The 19,410-nt window shown below is 40.1% G+C and overlaps 2 protein-coding genes across 2 annotated transcripts in view; both read left to right on the forward strand.

Moving 5' to 3' along the window:
* The first annotated feature begins 1,661 nt into the window (after nucleotides 1-1,661).
* On the forward strand, nucleotides 1,662-15,503 carry LOC130220618 (oocyte zinc finger protein XlCOF6-like). Its single transcript, XM_056452839.1, has 4 exons — nucleotides 1,662-1,994; nucleotides 2,640-2,802; nucleotides 5,969-6,928; nucleotides 13,800-15,503. Exons 2-4 carry the CDS (start codon nucleotides 2,748-2,750, stop codon nucleotides 15,170-15,172), a joined length of 2,388 nt encoding a protein of 795 aa, XP_056308814.1. The 5' UTR covers nucleotides 1,662-1,994; nucleotides 2,640-2,747; the 3' UTR covers nucleotides 15,173-15,503.
* Nucleotides 15,504-19,063: 3,560 nt separating this feature from the next.
* Nucleotides 19,064-19,410, forward strand: part of LOC130221820 (gastrula zinc finger protein XlCGF57.1-like) — a 59,521-nt gene continuing 59,174 nt past the window's right edge. Inside the window, exon 1 of the mRNA XM_056454419.1 lies at nucleotides 19,064-19,375. The gene's annotated coding sequence lies outside the window, so the exon portion shown is untranslated. The remainder of the gene's footprint in view (nucleotides 19,376-19,410) is intronic.

Genomic DNA, 19,410 nt, shown 5'->3' on the forward strand with positions numbered 1-19,410 from the left:
AGCCAAGAAGAAGAGCAGAATCAACCCTGTGGCCAGGGACGTAGCGGACATTTTAAAAGTGGGGAGGACAGCTGTATGAGATCATACATTCTAGTAATTATTAATCACCTGTTTCTAAATGGTCGGTCTCTAAAAGTGAGAGGGACGTAGCCCCCCCCTGTCCCCCCGGTTGCTACGCTCCTGCCTGTGGCCCGTAGTTTTTTTACGAGCACGTCTGTCTTGCGTGTGTGTCTATATTTGAAATAACGAACTTCTTGAGTTGATAATAACATTATTGAAGTGCTTCCGACATCTGATCCTATCTGAAAAGAAAAGGGCAAAGAGTGACGCACGAAAAAACAAAGGAGAAGCTCGACAAAACACAGAAGCAAATTGTTTAAGCAACCTGAATCACAAACAATCTGCCATGTTTATCATCGCCTTTTGGACTATTTAGAACTCGCAATGATGGAGTTACTGTCTAACAGAGGCTACATGTGCTGCTGAAGATTACAGTCACAGATGAGAGGTTTGCACCGACTGTGGGCTATATTACGTGTTGTTTTTGAACCCAAATAAGGACTAAACATCTGCTGTGTGTAGTTCTTCTGTAATTGATAACATATCTGAGACTGTAAGGGTCTGTGTGTGTTCATATACGTTCATTTATTTACTTATTTTATAAAATTGCAGATGTTACAGTAGGCTGTTTCGCACTGTCATTGATCTGCAGTTAGTTTAAAGGTTAGGAATGAACATTTACACAGTATTGATGTGTATAAAACAGCTGTGTTGTGAGAAGTGCTGCTCATATGATGTGTGAGTGACCCGTACAGCTTTACTGTAGACATTTCGTTGAGTAAGAATGACGTCGACTAAAACTTTCTGACGTACACCACGCCCACCAAAAGAGTACCATTTTTAGTGGAAACGCAAGCCTGATAAAGGAGACCCGTTTTTCTATCTATACAAAAAGACAGCCTAGTTCAACTAGTTTATATATTTCCTTTTCGAAAGCGTGATAAACAAGACAGTCGAATATAGGCTTTATGTTGTGATTATGGACTAATGTGTATGCGTCCATTTACGGTCAGTCGCCTTAACAGGAAACTCGGAATCTAACTCGCAATTCTGAATTTATAACTCGGAATTCTGACTTTATATATATTTTAAATTTTTATTCAGTGGCGGGAACGTGTTTCTATAACCAACTGCGCTACCGTGTCACCCTTCACTTAAATATATTATTCCAAACACTCACACAAACAGGTAAAGAAATCTGAGATCTATTAATAATTGAGCGAATGTCTTTGTTTGACATGTACTGAGGAGATTTGTGCAGTCAAATATACAATAATCTAAAAAACTTTATAGCCAGACTTGACTGAAGGTATTATACACTCAGGGATTGCACAGAAACAGTGTTATATTCCTCTGAAGAGACTGAAGAAGAAGAAGAATTAATCTGAACACAAATGATTCCCTCTGCTGTCGAGAGAATGATTGACAAACAGGCAGCCAATCAGCGTTTCACTGAGCACCTACAAGCAGCCAATCGGCTATTGCTGAGCAACCACAGGCAGCCAATCAGCTTTCACTGAGTTCCTACAGGCTGCCAATCGGCTATTGCTGAGCAACCACAGGCAGCCAATCAGCTTTGTTTGTTCAACGTGCAGGCAAATCTCCCGCCCCCGGCGCTCAGTCTGAGGCGGAGAGCGGAGAGTGCAGAGCTTTGCTGTTTGCTGTTGAATTCCTTTAACTCCACTTCTGTTACGGGTGTTGTGCGTCTATTCAAAGTAAGTGTATTATATCTGACCTTTGTAGCGTTCGCAGATTTGCTGCAATTATCTTGCGGGTTGAACTGCTTTAACATATGTGCTCAATGCTAATATACTCTCTTGTTTTTAGCTCGATGCTACGCTGTAAACACTTGTGTAATGCGTTACTCACGGGTTATCTGGGCACCTTTCATTTGTGTCTCCATCTCATTCATTCACTAAGTGCTTGTTTCAGAGGTATGTTGTAAACAACTTCCCAACAAACACATTTGTTACAGCGTAGAAATGTAAGACTGGAGAGGCCTGTAGCAGCTGACAAAATATGGGTGTAATAAGGGTGTAATTTTTTTTTTTAATTTATAGAGAACATTAAATGTGTAAATTTCTGCTTTTATAACATTATTACAACATGTATGTTATAACTTTTATTTTATAAACGTATAACCTTTAACTTTAATGCACACGCTTAATTTACCAGTAAAACAGAATGTGGGATTAGTATAATAGTAAAAAACACTTAATAATTAATTTATTAAAGTATTGAGAGATAAATGTAAGCCATCAGAGACATGATCACGCTGCACACATGAGATGTAGAATCGGCCACTCAAGACTTACACACACATTTATTGAACAGGGAAGAGAAACCTATGTGTAACTTGTGTGAGAATATTTTGATGGTAAAACATATTTGAACAGAATGTATATGTTTAAATGATATTAGAGAATGTTTTTATTCAGGAAATATTTGAAGGCAAATGTTGAATATTGAATATTTAATACAAGTGTTGTCATGAATATAGCCAGTGCTGCTGATATGCCATTAAATATAAATAAAAGTGTACAAAATGTGTTAATTAGAATAATTGTCTCCTCCTCCAGCGAAGCTCCTCCTCCTTTAGTGAAGCTCCTCCTCCTCCAGTGAAGCTGTAAACACTGGATTATTCCCATCAGGCTCCAGTGAAGAGTCTATTGAAGGACAGCGAGAACATGAGTGATCCAGAACCCTGCAGAATTAAACATGAAGACACTGAACAACAAATAGGTTGGTGTTTATTCCTGATTCTTCATTAATAAGCCTGAAGAACAATAATGATGAACAGCTTTGAACAGTTGATCTGATTTATTGTACAAAAACAAATGATTTTCTATAAAGACAGAGAGAAATAAACACACTTTCTGTTCACAAGGTAAACAATAGGGACTGAAGCTCAGTTGTCTTTTATTCCCATGTTTTGATCAAATGGTCAGTTAAAGGAGGTTTGTTAAACATTTACCCCTCTGGGCTCTGAGGAGAAGTGTCGGCATTCCCTGACATCTCTGCTGTTTTCAGTTTCCTATAAATATATTAAAGGCTAAAGACCGGTGAGACCGTATTCAGCACAAACTGTGCTACAATAATATGCAGTATTTTTGAGAATAATGTGGATATGCTTGTAAATGTCACCCACCAGTTTTATAATGATTTGATCAGCTGTTTTTCTCCCTTAAGGACTTATTATGCAGTCTTTGTCAGCATCTTGTGGCAGAACATTAACCGTCTTTAGTCTGCTCAGTATGACAGGCTGATGGATGTTTTTTAAATGAACTATAAAAAGATTTAACATGTAAAAAGGCAAATAACTCAGGAAACAGTTGTTTCCAGTTCTTCAAGTGTACAGGTCTCCATGACCTCTGACCTGGCTTGGTAGATCCTGAAGAAACAAATAATTTGGCGTACAAAAAAAACAATCACACACATATTACTGTAGATTTACTCTGAAGAGGAAAGACACCAAGGTCATCATATAATCCTGGCCAGGGCTTTTCAATTAGTTTGTCATGGAGGCCAGTTCATGAAAAGCATCCCAAACGAGGGGCCGGAGAGATATGACTTGCAATATGAGTGATGAACAGCATATAAGAGCCTATATGCTGTATTTGTGCTCATAGAGACACCCATGTTGACTTTTCTACATTAAGATGTTAATATATTGTATTTTGTAACTACATAATATCACTTCATTGTACAGTGTGGCTTTATTTACAAGCATATCCAAATGTTGTATTTCTAGGCACAAAATCAGTGCGTTGCTTAAGTAGGGATCTTCTGCATTCAGACACATTCATATGTTGTGTTTTAAACTGCACAACAATTATGGATGCAACGATTATAGATTCTGGTACAATTATAGTCTGAAGAATAATCATGGTTTCACAGTTATCACCATTATTATGCTTTTATTAAATTCAGAACACTACTAGTGTAGACAATTACATGAAAACTGCTGATATTTTACAGTGTTGTTGTTTAATGCTGCTCAGTAACCAAATACAGCACAAAATATTCATTAAACACGAACAATAGTGCATTTCACTCTTAATAATAAATGAAAAGTTTTTGATTTAAACATAAGGGATAATTTTACAATGAAAATAAATGACAGAATAATGAATAAATAAAGATAAGAATAAATAAAAAATAGTATGTGTCTAATGTTAATTTAAGCTATATATTAGCTAAGAATTTAAATGAACTGTTGTTATTATCTGCGTTCATACACGCATAATCATTTTAATCATTTGTAATAATTCATCTAACGTATCTTTTGTTTACATTGCACTGAAAGCCACGCACAACTCTATAGCGTGGAGGGCGCGAGTGTGTCGGTCCGCTTGTTAGCCGTGCATGCACCGCTCCCAAAATGCGCACGTCTCCATTGGAAATAATGAACTTGATTGTGGAAAAGACGCGATATGTCAACGGCTTGCTGCTATAGGTAATCCAATGTGCGTGCAGATTGGCAGAACTTTTAGTTGAAGCAGCTTTTTTTCTGTGCAACAGAAATGCAGCGTTGAGAAGCCTTTAATGAATAAAAGCGGGGCTAAGAGTAAATCGTCTAATCATTGCATCCCTATTAACGATATCAGTGCATTGTACAAAAGGCCTTTTCTGCAAATGTTTTCGGCAGCTCGCACCACTCGCTTAATGTCAGGTGACTCGCTCTCTGTGCAGCCTTCAACTGCAGCTTGCGCTGTACTGAACAGATGCACGTCACTTCATCACTATAGCGGTCGTTTTTTGACTGAACTAAATTTATTTTTGATGTCTTGATCAGACTATTTGGAGAGACGGAATAAATTGCGCGGGCTGCTAATTGAATAGCCCTGATCTAGGCCTTTAAACATTCAACTTTATTAATAATTATAAAGACATGAGAAATTTCACGTGCTCCTCGCTCCTGGAGCGGACATCCATCAGAAAACCCAAGCCATCAACTTACTGTGTTTACTGTGTTCTGAGAGCTGAGATGATTATTTTTTTCCTCAAACATATCAAGGTAAGTGTATCATAAAAGTCTCTCTCTCTCCCTCTCTCTCTCTCCCACACACTATACTCCATATAAGGGGTAGAAACTTTTTTGCTTTGTAACTGATGATCAACTGAAATGGTCTTAAACACCCAGGAGGCACAAGACATCAACATGACACCAGATTGACGTTGTATCCCAACCTTGTGGGGACGTTGCATTTTGTTTGGAAATGAAAGTCGGGTTGATGTCAGAACTCAATGTCAGGCCGATGTCAATGTTTAACGTCCAACCTAAAATCAACCAAATATTAACATCTAATATTGGTACAGCTTGACGTTGTGTGAACGTTACCACTATGACGTCTATCAGACGTTGGCTTTTGGTTTTGTCAATATGATTCTGGTTTAAGATGTTGGCTAGATGTTGGTCACTTTCCCACACAACTTAAAATAAACCAAATATCAACGTCATTTGACAAAATAATGTCCTTAGACGCTGGCTAGACATTGAATTTTGGTCACCTGACGTCACAATCTAAATCAACCTAATGTTAACAGCTTATGATGTTGTGTGTCTGCTAGGCAATAACTAAATGCAGTACAGAATGTTACGTTTACACACATTCACAGATTACATGTAAATGCATCAGCTTACAATACTCACTACTCTTGAGTACTTTTGAAAAGGCTCTTTACTCATACTTTGAGTAATATTTACAACAGGTACTTTTACTCTACTTGCACTACATTTTTGGGCAAGTAATGGTGCTTTTACTTGAGTGATTTTTCAGTACTCTTTGTACTCTGGACCAAACTAAATATGATCTGATTTAATTTACATTAATATGCATCAAATAGCCAATGTTGTAGTACCTTTTAGAGTTTTTAAGACTTAATAAAAACTGATTATTTTTTTCAGACCTAATTGAAGAGAATGAGGCGATTAAAGAGGAGGAACATCATGTCAAAATTGAGGAAAAATTTCATTTACAGACTGATGGTATTTTAAAAAAGAGAGACAAGAATCAATTCACCTGCATTCAGTGTGAGAAGACTTTCAGCCGATCATCATCCCTTAATAGACACATGCTGATCCACACTGGAGAGAAACCATTCACATGTACTCAGTGCGGGAAGAGTTTCAGACAAATATCATCCTTTAATCTACACATGAGGATCCACACTGGAGAGAAACCATACACATGTACTCAGTGTGGGAGGAGTTTCAGCCAATCATCAAACCTTATTCTACACATGAGGATCCACACTGGAGAGAAACCATTCACCTGCACTCAGTGTGGGAAGAGTTTCAACCAAATATCAACCCTTCATCTACACATGAGGATCCACACTGGAGAGAAACCAGTCGCATGCACTCAGTGTGACAAGAGTTTCAGCCAAAAATCAGCCCTTAATAAACACATGAGGATCCACACTGGAGAGAAACCATACACGTGCACTCAGTGTGGGACGAGTTTCATCCAAATATCAGTCCTTAATAAACACATGAGGATCCACACTGGAGAGAAACCATACACATGCACTCAGTGTGGGAAGAGTTTCCGCCAATCATCGTCACTTAATCAACACATGAGAATTCACACGGGAGAGAGACCATTCACATGCACTCAGTGTGGGAAGAGTTTCAGCTGCTCATCGCACCTTAATCTACACATGAGGATCCACACTGGAGAGAAACCCTTCACATGCACTCTGTGTGGGAAGAGTTTCAGCAGCTCATCAAGCCTTCATAAACACATGAGGAGCCACACTGGAGAGAAACCATACACATGCACTCAGTGTGGGAGGAGTTTCAGCCAATCATCAAACCTTAAACAACACATGAAGATCCACGCTGGTGTGGGAGTATCTGTGCTTTGAGTGTGAGAAGACCTTTTTACAGCTGAAGAATTGAAACGGCACCAGAGATTTCACACTGGAGAGAAACCTTACTAGTGTTCATACTGCAACAAGAAATTTAGTTTGTGAGGAACTGTGAAAAGGCATGAGCGGATTTTCAGCGTAGAGAAACTAGAGCTGGGCGATTTGGCCTAAAATCAATATGTAATGTGAAATATGCCATCTCAAGGCTTCCAGTCCGGTCAATGTAGTGCAAAGTAAGGTTCAAGAATGAGTCCATCATCTTACTTGACCAGAGATCATGTGGCTGCAGAAGAATAAATCAGCCTCAGACTTTAAAGGCTGATTTATACATCTGCATTGAGTGATCTGCGTGACCCACAGCCCTTGCCTTGCGCGTAGCCGTGCATTGGTATCTTTTAGCGTGCTGATTGTGTTGCTCTGTAATAACTCTTCCGAAATGCTGGCTGGCGGCGGGCTTTTGTGTTCCACTGTGCCGAGTTTCTTCACAGGGGTTTTGTTTTTTCTGAATGCTACCTTAATGTACAAGAAGCTAAAACTCGCTCATTGAGAGGCAGGAACTGGCAAATGTGCAACAACTTTAATCATAACCTAAACACAAAGCTCCTCTCCGGGACTCCACACTTGTAAACACTCCCTCCAACTGGCTCTCCACCAAAGCGACCAATCACAGAGCTTGTGCTACATGTAGTTACATTTTTGAGAGGTGCGTGGGTATGCGACCACGCCAAGGCTGTGCTGGACCATACGCATGCTCTTGATATAAATCAGTATACATCAGGCTTAACATAGTAGGGTCGCGTGACTCCACACACAGTAGGGAAAATAATCGAAAAAAATCGACTTGGGAAAATTTGATTGATTATAGGTTCTGAATGACGATTTAAATTATTTTTTGATTAAGAAACCATAGAGATGATCAGTGTCTACAGTTTCACTCATTTGGCGAAGCTTAAGAAACACATGGACGAAAAGTTGCACACATGACATGAATGCAGCAAAACATTTTTATGTCTGAAGAATATTTGAAAAGGCTGCCTGACTGTATATTGGTCTGGTGTGTCCCCCCCACAATCTTTAAAATCTCTCTGTGAATGATCGTACAGGTGCGGATACTTCTGTACAGCTCTGCTGCTCCACTCTCCAGTGTATTCTTGTAGCTAGTATTGTTGTGTATATTCTTGTGGCTAGCTCAAAAGTGTTTAGGAGCCAAAACCAATTCTCCCAAAACTTTTGGCCAGCTGTTTCCAACTGCTTAAATGAACTTAAAAAGAATTTCAGCAGGAGTTTGTTCAAATTAATGTCATTTCAATTTATTTTTCAATTTGGTTTGCAGTATACCAAGGCCTTAAGTTTGGAAAGCCTTTTCATTTGTTATGTGTGTTATATTTGCTTCTTTTATTAATAAAGTTTCTTTTTCTTTCAAGTTCAAGATTCTTTCTAGTTTATTACACTTACTTTTTTGAGTATACAAACTTTGTGGTTTCAGCAGACAGTTAACACTTTTTTTCGATATAAAAACACTTTTCCATTAGCTTCCTGGTAAAAAGTTTAGAGTGAACATCTTAACATCTGACATGTTTAGATAAATCAGAGGTAATTGGTCAATCTCTTCTGCCTTTTCTTATGTTGGTGTTGTCCAATGGATATTTCAGACAGCATTTTATATGATTTGCACTCATCATTTATATAAAAGGGACTCTCCCTGTCTTGTTTAATTAATCACTTCAAAGGACCGCCTTAAAATCAGTGAGAACCAAAAGTTACTTTTTTATTTCAGTATGTTGATGAACTTTTAAATGGAACTCAGTTCCATGAGGAGACAAACCCCAAACTTCCCTCTTCCTAGAAACTTCCTCCAGCTCCTCCGGGTGTTCCCGGGGTGTTGCGTTCAAGCCAAGCCCCATAGTCCCTCCAGCCTGTCCTGGGTCTTCTCTGAGGCCTTCACCTGGTGGGACAAGCCCAGAACACCTTCCTAGGTAGTCCAGGAGCATCTTAGACACAAGCAGCAGCTCTATTTTGTGCTCCTCCCAGTTGACAGATTTCCTCACATTATCTCTGAGGGTGTGCCCTGCCATGCTGCGAAAGAAACAAATTTTGTCCATTTGTATTCAAAATTGTGTCTTTTCGCTCATGACCATAGATCAGAGTAGCATCTTAGACTGACCGGTAAATTGAAAACATTGCCCTTTGGCTCATCTCCTCCTTCACCACACAGACCAGTATCAACTGCATTATCTGCCCTTCAATCTTACATTCCATCCTTCTCTCACTTGTGAATGAAAACCCCAAGGTACTGGTAAGCTACCTTTTTTCAGTCAACCGCTTTGGGTTTGGAGGTGGTGTTTTTTTTTATTTTTTTTTTTATCCATGCCACCTAACACCCGGCAACAACCCATCCCAGTGCTTGCTGAATGTCCACATCCCATGATTTAAAAAAAACAACATCTGCAAATAGCATAGATGAAGTCCAGTTGGAACACACCCTCCGGTCCCCTTTCTTTAAAATGGGAACCACCCCAGTTGCCCACTCTTGAGGTATGGTTGCCTAACTCAACGTAGAAGCATGTTAGCCAAGACAGACCCACAACATCCAGAGACTTGAGCTACACAGAGTGAATCTCATCCACCCCTGTTACTTTGACTCTGTAAATTTTGCAAACTACCTCAGTGACTCGAGCTCAACATCCCTTTCTGTTGTAAACCGTGTTGGTGTAGAACTGCTTCCAAATCCTAAACCACAAGATAGTTTGCCATAATCTCTTTGAGGATAACAATTAGTCGTTTTCCATGGTCTTTCCAAACTTTTCCCATCCCTGAGTTTTACACAACCGCCCCTAAAGCACCCTTGGGCTGTCGGTACCCATCAGCTGCCTTAGGAGTCCTACAAGCCAGCCAAGCCTGGTAAGACTCCTCCTTCCGCTTAATGGTATCCCTTCCAGTGTCCACCATCAGGTATGTGGAGTGATGCAGGGAACTGGTGAAAGCTCTTCTGTAAGAGTTAAAAATGCTTCTTATATATAGTTCAGCCAAACATTCCCAGAGGAGCCTGATGATACTTTTGAGCCTGCCAGGTCTGTCCCATCCTTTCCTCTGCCAGCGGATCCAACTCTCTATCAGGCAGTGATCAGCTGACAGCTTTGTTCTTTTCTTTACACAAGTCTCCAAGCATACAGTCTGAGATAAAATGAAACAATCACAAACTCTATAATCGACCTCTGGCCTAGTGTGTGCCATGTGCACTGAAGCACATCCTTATGCTCAAACACAGGGCTTAAAATTGCAACCGTTTTGGTCACCTATGCACCTGAAAGTTTTTCTATGTGATTGCAAAATACATTTGAGAGCATTTGTGCGAGTGCATAAAATTGTTGCCATGCGACCATTTTCACTGCTAAATGTTCACTGCTTGCACAGATTTAGATGTTCACACAATGCATCTTTGCACACAGCGCTCAGGAATGGTTTAAAATAGTTGTCATATCCACTTGCTGCAGTTAACAAGAGTCTGCAACGCTTGAGCTCTTCTTATTGGCCCACTGCTTTTAAACTGAACTGAAGCTGTCAATCACTCAGTCAATGCCTTCTGTCAAGATACAACCGCGAAAATGAAAATGTCTGGATATGAGAGAATGGAAATAACCCTTACAGATTTTATTTTAGAAACCACCTAAAATTACATGGTGTATAAAAGTTTAATAAATAAAAAATACATTAAAAATAAAAGTTGTCAGGTAACAGTGTTTGCCACTGAATCTAAACATTAAGTGTGAAAGGTTTTAATCCTTTTGTTAATGTTAATCTAAAACTTGTAGTAACAGTGCCTATAATTATTGGTGGGTGCCCTGAGACATGGTGTTTGTTTTGGACAGAACACTATTTGGATTCAGATCAGGGAGGCTGTTCCTTCCAGTGACACTTCTCCAGGTATCACTGTCATTACCTACATGGGCGTTGAAGAGAGAGGGGAAGGATAGAACTTGGGTCGCCGTAAGCACTGGAGTGCATGTGTCGACACCCTAACCACTTCACCACTGGCACCGACAGATGGGGAAATATTTAATACAAGTGTTTCCATGAATGTAGTCAATGTTGTTGATATGACCTTAAAACATAAATATAAGCGAACAGAATGTTAATTAGAAGGTCCTTTTCCTCCAGTTCAGCTATAAACACTGGGCAGAGTCCAGGACAAGTGATTATTAATGACCACACAGAGTCAGGACCTCAGTTTAACTTTCATTCGAAAGACAGTGCTCACTGACAGTGTACCCTTCACTTTACTGGGGTGTTAGGACTCAGACAGACCACAGGTTGAGCATCTCCTGCTGTCCTCACTAACACCACTTCCAACAGCAACCAAGTTTTCTCATGTTGTCTCCCATCCAGGTACTGACCAGGCTCAGCCCTGCTTAGCTTCAGTGAGTAACCATTCTTGTGCTGCAGGGTGATATGGCTGTGAAATCTGGACGTCTTTCTCATTATTTGGCTCAGAGGGAGCATATAAAGGTTGAACCGGAGAGGTGCCAGAATTAAACCTTGTGGGACTCCACATGTCATAGGTGTCCACGTCGGCCTATGGTCACCTATACTGACATAGTAACCTCTTCCTTCAAGGTACGATCTGAACCATTTTAGGACCGTCCCAGACTGCCCAAGCCAGTTTTCCAGCCTATCCAGAGGTATGCTGTGATCGACAGTGTCAAATGCAGCACTGAGATCAAGCAATACCAGCACTGTTAGTTTACCTGAATCTGTATTTAGGCAGATATCATTGATTATCTTTACAAGGGCACTCTCTGTACTATGGTTTGCTCTGAAACCAGATTGAAAATTGTCTAAACGCACAGGTGTGTATGAGCATGTATGGGTGTTTCCCAGTGATGGGTCGCAGCTGGAAGGGCATCTGCTGCGCAAAACATATGCTGAATAAGTTGGCAGGTCATTCCGTTGTGGCGACCCCACATTAATAAAGGGACTAAGACGAAAAGAAAATTAATGAATGAATAGAAGTTGGAGAATATTTTGGAGGTCTGTAGATGATGAACAGTAAAATGCACGGAGCACCCTTTAGTGCTATAGTCACCCTTTAGTCACCAAATGACACTTGTTTACACTCATAGACCTCTTTAAACAGAGCAGCAATGCCTCTACCTCTATTAGCTCTGCAAACACTCATAAAATCAAAATTGAGAGGGGCTGCCTCATTCAGGACTGCTGCACTACAACTGTCATCTAGCCACTTGTACTGCACCCTCTTACCTGAAGGTCTACATCCCTTCCAGGAGCCTTCAGTCAGGAATCAAGCACAGACTTGTGGTGCCATCGCAGAGAGGTTATAAGTCACTTTCCAAAACCTTTTCATTCACTATTGATGAGACGACATCTAAAATCTCCTCTCTTCTTAGATGAACCCTGGTGAATAAAACCAAAACCACAGCTAGAAGCACACTACTTTTGTATAACTAGCACTTCTAGTGGTATGTAATATATGCAATATAACAATGTCAGTTTGCATTCATATAAAAGTGTTAATAATTAATAAATCCATATGAAACTGTCCCTTAAAGTCAAATAGGGTTATCAGTTTCTCACTTGTGTACACTGCACTCACACTACAAGCATACTGTGCCAAAGCCCAACCAAACCACGCTCCAGACCTCCTGTTCCAACTGGGCCAGGGCGGCCAACTAAACAGGGCATGGTTCAGATATCCTAGTGTGAGTACACCCAGACAGCTTCCTCTTGTGTCCACAGTTACTCCTGTTGGATGTGGTTCTTCTTGGTGGTATTCCTCCTTCTGAAATATTTAGAAATTATAATTCTTTAAAAATGTTGATGGCATGGTGGCTCAGTGGTTAACACTGTCACCTCACAGCAAAAAGTTCACCGGTTTGAGTCCCGGCGGGGCTAGTTGGCATTTCTGTGTGGAGTTTGCATTCGGTCCAAAGAAACTCTTGTTGATTAACTTGTCTGGTCAGTGTCTGAACAGGTTCTGGAACTATCTTCCACATTTGCATGACTTGTTTAGCAATCTCCACCTTACCCTCCTAGAACGTATAATAGAGGAGATCACTCTGTCCAAATTAGACTTGTGTAGACTGAGTCTCTTGCAGACTCATGTGGACTTCTTGGAGATGCTCTTTGGCTGCAGAACAACCAACATATCTCTATAAAGAATTTTGCTTGTAACATGCTGCACTGGGTTCTGAATTTTATAGCACATGTCATTCTCTGAATAAATCCAATACGTCTAATCACGGTGGTCTTCTGAGATCATAAGGGTCATAATTCCAACATATTACCCATGATAAAAAATAAATGAACTTCTCTCTATTGAAGAACCCACAGCTGATGTGTGTGTTTGCTTTCATGAGTTCATGTGGGTGTTGTCATGTGATTTGTGTTTAAATGCAGAGGGCAGGAACTCATTAGCAGAAAATGAGCTCAGACTATAGAAATCTGCTTTGTGTTCATTTCATATGGATTAGTAAACCAGAGAACATTTGTTTTCAAAACGAGTTGGCTGATTTTAAGGTGCAGATGTCAGGTCTGTCATTTCTGTTATCTAAATATTCGTGGAGATTCAGCTCTTTATTCTGATGCATTTCCCTTCAGGCACAGAATGAACACATATTCCCTATCTGTTTTATTAATTTAACAAAAACATAATGCTGTTGCACTTATGAATATATACAAATAAAAATAGAAATGTGAACTCAATTAAATCAAAACTAAACATGATCTGATTTATTTTACATTAATGGGCACCAACGTTTTAGTTTGTGTAGCCAATGTTTCCAGTGTCTTTCACTTCAGCTTTTGATGAGTTTCTATGACTTAATAAAAACTGAATTTTTTTATTTCAGACCTAATTGAAGAGTATGAGGAGATTAAAGAGGAGGAACATCATGTCAAAACTGATGAAAAAACTCTTTTACAGACTGATGGTATTTTGAAAAGGAGAGACAAGAATCGTTTCACCTGCACTCAGTGTGGAAAGAGTTTAAGAGGAAAAGGCAACCTTAAAATTCACATGAGGATCCACACTGGAGAAAAACCATACACATGCACTCAGTGTGGGAAGAGTTTCAAACAATCACCATCCCTTAATCTACACATGAGGATCCACACTGGAGAGAAACCATTCACCTGCACTCAGTGTGGGAAGAGTTTCAGCCAATCAACACACCTTAATCAACACATGAGGATCCACACTGGAGAGAAACCATTCACATGCACTCAGTGTAAGAAGAGTTTCAGACAATTATCAGATCTTAATCAACACATGATGATCCACACTGGAGAGAAACCATTTACATGCACTCAGTGTGAGAAGAGTTTCAGACAATTATCATCACTTAATAAACACATGAGGGTCCACACTGGAGAGAAACTATTCTTATGCACTCAGTGTGGGACCCCTTTCAGACAATTATCACACCTTAATCAACACATGATAATCCACACTGGAGAGAGACCATTCACATGCACTCAGTGTGAGAAGAGTTTCAGCCACACATCAACCCTTAATAAGCACATGATGCTTCACACTGGAGAGAAACCATTCACATGCACTCAGTGTGGGAAGAATTTCAGACGATTATCACACCTTAATCAACACACGAGGGTCCACACTGGAGAGAAACCATTCAAATGCACTCAGTGTGGGAAGAGTTTCAGCCACACATCAACCCTTAATCAACACATGAGGATCCACACTGGAGAGAAACCATTTACATGCACTCTATGTGGGAACAGTTTCAACCAATCATCACAACTTAATAAACACATGAAGATCCACACTGGAGAGAAACCATTCACCTGCACTCAGTGTGGGAAGAGATTCAGCCGATCAACAAACCTTAATGAACACATAAAGATCCACACTGGAGAGAAACCATTCACCTGCACTCAGTGTGGGAAGAGATTCAGCCAATCAGCAAACCTTAATGAACACATGAGGATCCACACTGGAGAGAAACCATTCACGTGCACTCAGTGTGGGAAGAGTTTCAGACGATTATCAAACCTTAATCAACACATGATGATCCACACTGGAGTAAGACAGTATATGTGCTTTGAGTGTGAGAAGACTTTTAAAACACCAGGAGAATTGAAACGGCACCAGAGGATTCACACTGGAGAGAAACCGTACAAGTGTTCACACTGTGACAAGAAATTCAGGGAATTACAAACCCTGAAAAGACATAAGAGGATTCACATTGAAGAGGAACCATAGACCTGATCAGTAGCCCCTTTCGCACAGCGATATCAATAAATATCCGGAAAATTACCGGAATGAATTTACTGGTAAACTCAAGAGAGCGCTGTTCACACAGGCGAGAAGGTTCTTGAATTTTTCCAGAAGATGCATTCACACACCCATTCCAAAATACCTGTAAATTCTGACATCATTAAGCAGAAATGAGCTCTAAATGTCCGCGCATGTCAGACATCCATAGTTGGGAAAAGTGATTTCCGGAGGGAGACAGAGATAATTTGCAGGAGGTTGTGGGAGAATGGGTACCTGAAAAAAGGAGTGGGGGGTGATGGTTGCGTATCTGAAGAGCGGTGGGGGCGTGTGTGCGCGATCTACGTGAAGAGCGGTGGGGGCGTGTGTGCGTGATGTACGTGAAGAGCGGTGGGGGAGTGTGCGTGCACGATGTACCTGAAGAGTGGTGCGGGTGAGTTGTGCATGACGTACCTGCAGAGGTGGGAGGGAAGCGGTGGAGCATCCCTCCCACCTCTGACGCGCGCAACCTATTGCGGGACCTGGCAGGAGACGCGCAGTTTCCAGGAGATTATCATTCATTTGCGTGCATCCGGTCGTCTCTATGCATTTGCGGGAGACTCCTGGAACTTCCGGGAGACTTGGGTATCTGGCTTGTATTTGTAAACATAGAAGGGGTTGGGCTTTTGATGATGGCTTTACTTTTATTTAAAGCTTTATCATTTATACAGCTGCTTCATCCCAGATACATCCAAAAGCAGAAACACAAACCGCAGCTAAATGTTTACACATTTGACTACATTACAAACTCTGTGGATGGATCAGTGTTGTGAACAACTTTGATGAAAACATATGGAGGAACACTTTCGCATGTCGAGATGTGACCAGCTCCTTCACATGCACACGCGTCAAGCAACTGAAGCAGAGCTTGAAGCTAAACAAACAGCAGATTATCATAAGCATTTTATCAACTATTTACACAGTTAGCATTAAGAAGGATCATAGAAACTTGATCTGACACATCTAGCAGCTAAATATGTCCGTAGAAATATTCAAAGGCTTTTATTTTCATAAACAGCGCGGACGTGAATGTGTCAGTGTTCTGATTGGCTGGAGTAGACGTCTCACGTCAGCATGTTCTAATCGTGAACGCCCTCATTCCAGCAATCTGCATTCACACAGAGCACCATTTCGGTAAATTACCGCTAATGTTACAACTTCTCTTTCCGGTTCACACTTACTCTCTTTCCAGAAAATCGCCGGTAATTTTCCGGAAAGGTCTGTATGTGTGAAAGAAGCTAATCTCTACTAGGGATGCTCATATTGACTGTTTAACCATGAACTGAAAGGATGCGTTTTTATCTGATTAATGGTATCAGGTAAAAGCATTAAATTATTTGTATTTTTGATGTTTTGCTGCATAAATACGCAAAACATATTTGTTAACATGTGGAGCAACCACACTTGCCTACATTTTGCCAAAGAAGTCAAATCAAGAATGAAAAGTAGGATATTGCACGCCACAGTTTTGAGTTGACGGCCAAACCAGCGCTGATGCTGATCGCCTCTGTCCTGGATCTGCATCATAAACACCTCCGTTTCTTTGCACAAGTGGAGAAAGAAGCCGCAAAGGTAAAACCTTCTGAAATGTGCTCTGCTTTGGAAATGGCCAGAAGACAGTGTCAGAGTTTTAACTCATAAACACAACAGATATAGTTTTGATGATTTAGCGTACAACTAACAAACAACCAACCTTTTTTCCATTGTAGAAATACAGTTATTAATAATCCTTATAAAAACCCATTTATAAAATATCCTACACCATTTGAATCAAACAAATCCTGATTTAAAGGATTTTTGCAGTTAAATATTATAGTTAAATACATTTTATAGTTAAATAAAATATAAAAAATGTGTTTAATGCAATACTTCTTGCAAAAACAAAATTATTATATGCTGTAGTAGCCTATATTTTAAATATGTCAACATACAGTGAGTTCGGAAAGTATTCAGTCTAATCTTTTACTAAATACTAAGAAAAAAAAAGAGTCTGAATACTTATGACCATGTGATATTTCAGTTTTCTTTTTAATAAATCTGCAAAAATGTCAACAATTCTGTTTTTCTGTCAATATGGGTTGCTGTGTGTACATTAATGAGGAGAAAAATTACATAAATGATTTGATCTAATGGTTTCGTTAGAACAAAGAGTGAAACATTTAAGGGGGTGTAAATCTTTCCGTACCCACTGTATATACACCTTGTCCTGGTCCATCATCACGGTGGCCACAGTGCATCTGTTTAAATCTTCTGTAAAGAACAGACCTATATTTCACAGATGACACAATCTCAAAAACTATAGGCTACACCAGGGGTTCTCAAACTCTGTCCTGGAGGTCCAGTATCCTGCAGACTTTAGCTCCAACTTGCCTCAACACCTACAAGTATGTTTCTAGAAAGCCTAGTAAGAGCTTGATTAGCTAGCCCAAATGTGCCTGACTGGGAGCAAAAATCAGCAGGACACTGGACCTCCAGGACTGAGATTGAGAACCCATGGGCTACACTATTTAAGGGCATTCTATGTTACAACATTGATAATATCTGTTGTTGTTATATTTAGGCTGTTTCTTTTCTTAATAGTATTGTCTTTAAAATCTTTATTATTGTCCTCAATACTGGTTAGAAAACCATCCTTTCAGCAACGCCTGTATTGATCTACTGATATTTCTGTGCCAGTTTGACATGGGCTACACTAAACTGAGGACAGGTTAACATTCAAAACACTCCCTCAGCTAAGCCCACCACGAGTGAGACACACAAGCACTGAGGTGAAATCAGATGCTCAGGACATGATCTTTAAAATAATGACTTGTATTAAAATGATGACAGAGCTTTGTGCTGAGATTTACAGTGGAGCTTTAATTAAATGCTTAATTGTGACTGTATTCTGTTTTCCAGCACTCCGACACTGCAGTGGGTGGGGTTGTAAATGTGTTGCACTGCTCATGTGTACCAATGTTTCTGAATAAACATAACATTTTAAACAACTGTAGAGACAGTTTAAATGCCCTTTTACAATGTTGAACGCTGTTGATTCATTGGCCTCTTAGGGTTTTACATAGGGCACATATTGTGCATTTCTGCTTTATTTGGTCTAAATTATTGGTGATGTGGCCTGCTTATGAACATCTACAAAAATGCCACCATTCCAAGCAGCATGTGCTCCACATGAACAATTTGAGGAAGACCAGGTTTAGAATGAATATCTGCGGGGCCACAGTAGAGCCAGTTTTGATTAGTTTACATTCAGTTACAAACTTGAGCAAGCCACACTATTACATCAGAGCAGCATGTTAGATCAGGGCCAAAACTATAATGTATGTGGCCCATATTTGGGCCAGTTCTGGTTCACTGGTTTATTTATGGCTGCAGTTGGTGTTCATTGCTTGTGGCACAAATCTGGCAAGCAAATGCAGCCTGCCCAAGAGGCAGCATTCCACACTGTAAAAACTCGGCCCATTCTGTCACTTAAATATATTATTCCAAACACTCACACAAACAGGTAAAGAAATCTGAGATCTATTAATAATTGAGCGAATGTCTTTGTTTGACATGTACTGAGAAGATTTGTGCAGTCAAATATAAAATAATATAAAAAACTTTATAGCCAGACTTGACTGAAGGTATTATACACTCAGGGATTGCACAGAAACAGTGTTATATTCCTCTGAAGAGACTGAAGAAGAAGAAGACTTAATCTGAACACAAATGATTCCCTCTGCTGTCGAGAGAATGATTGACAAACAGGTAGCCAATCAGCTTTCTCTGAGCCACACACAAGCAGCCAATCAGCTTTGTTTGTTCAGCGTGCAGGCAAATCTCCCTCCCCCGGCGCTCAGTCTGAGGCGGAGAGCGGAGAGTGCAGAGCTTTGCTGTTTGCTGTTGAATTCCTTTAACTCCACTTCTGTTACGGGTGTTGTGCGTCTATTCAAAGTAAGTGTATTATATCTGACCTTTGTAGCGTTCGCAGATTTGCTGCAATTATCTTGCGGGTTGAACTGCTTTAACATATGTGCTCAATGCTAATATACTCTCTTGTTTTTAGCTCGATGCTACGCTGTAAACACTTGTGTAATGCGTTACTCACGGGTTATCTGGGCACCTTTCATTTGTGTCTCCATCTCATTCATTCACTAAGTGCTTGTTTCAGAGGTATGTTGTAAACAACTTCCCAACAAACACATTTG

The sequence above is a fragment of the Danio aesculapii genome, chromosome 3, assembly GCF_903798145.1.
Source record: "Danio aesculapii chromosome 3, fDanAes4.1, whole genome shotgun sequence".
NCBI lineage: Eukaryota > Metazoa > Chordata > Actinopteri > Cypriniformes > Danionidae > Danio > Danio aesculapii.

Bases quoted from the DNA above. Each gene is read 5' to 3' on its own strand.
- LOC130220618 (XM_056452839.1), top strand. From the start codon at position 2,748: ATGAGTGATCCAGAACCCTGCAGAATTAAACATGAAGACACTGAACAA. The intron at 2,803-5,968 runs GTTGGTGTTTAT...TATTTTTTTCAG, and splicing joins AGACACTGAACAACAAATAG to ACCTAATTGAAGAGAATGAG. The intron at 6,929-13,799 runs GAGTGTGAGAAG...TTTTTATTTCAG, and splicing joins TGTGGGAGTATCTGTGCTTT to ACCTAATTGAAGAGTATGAG.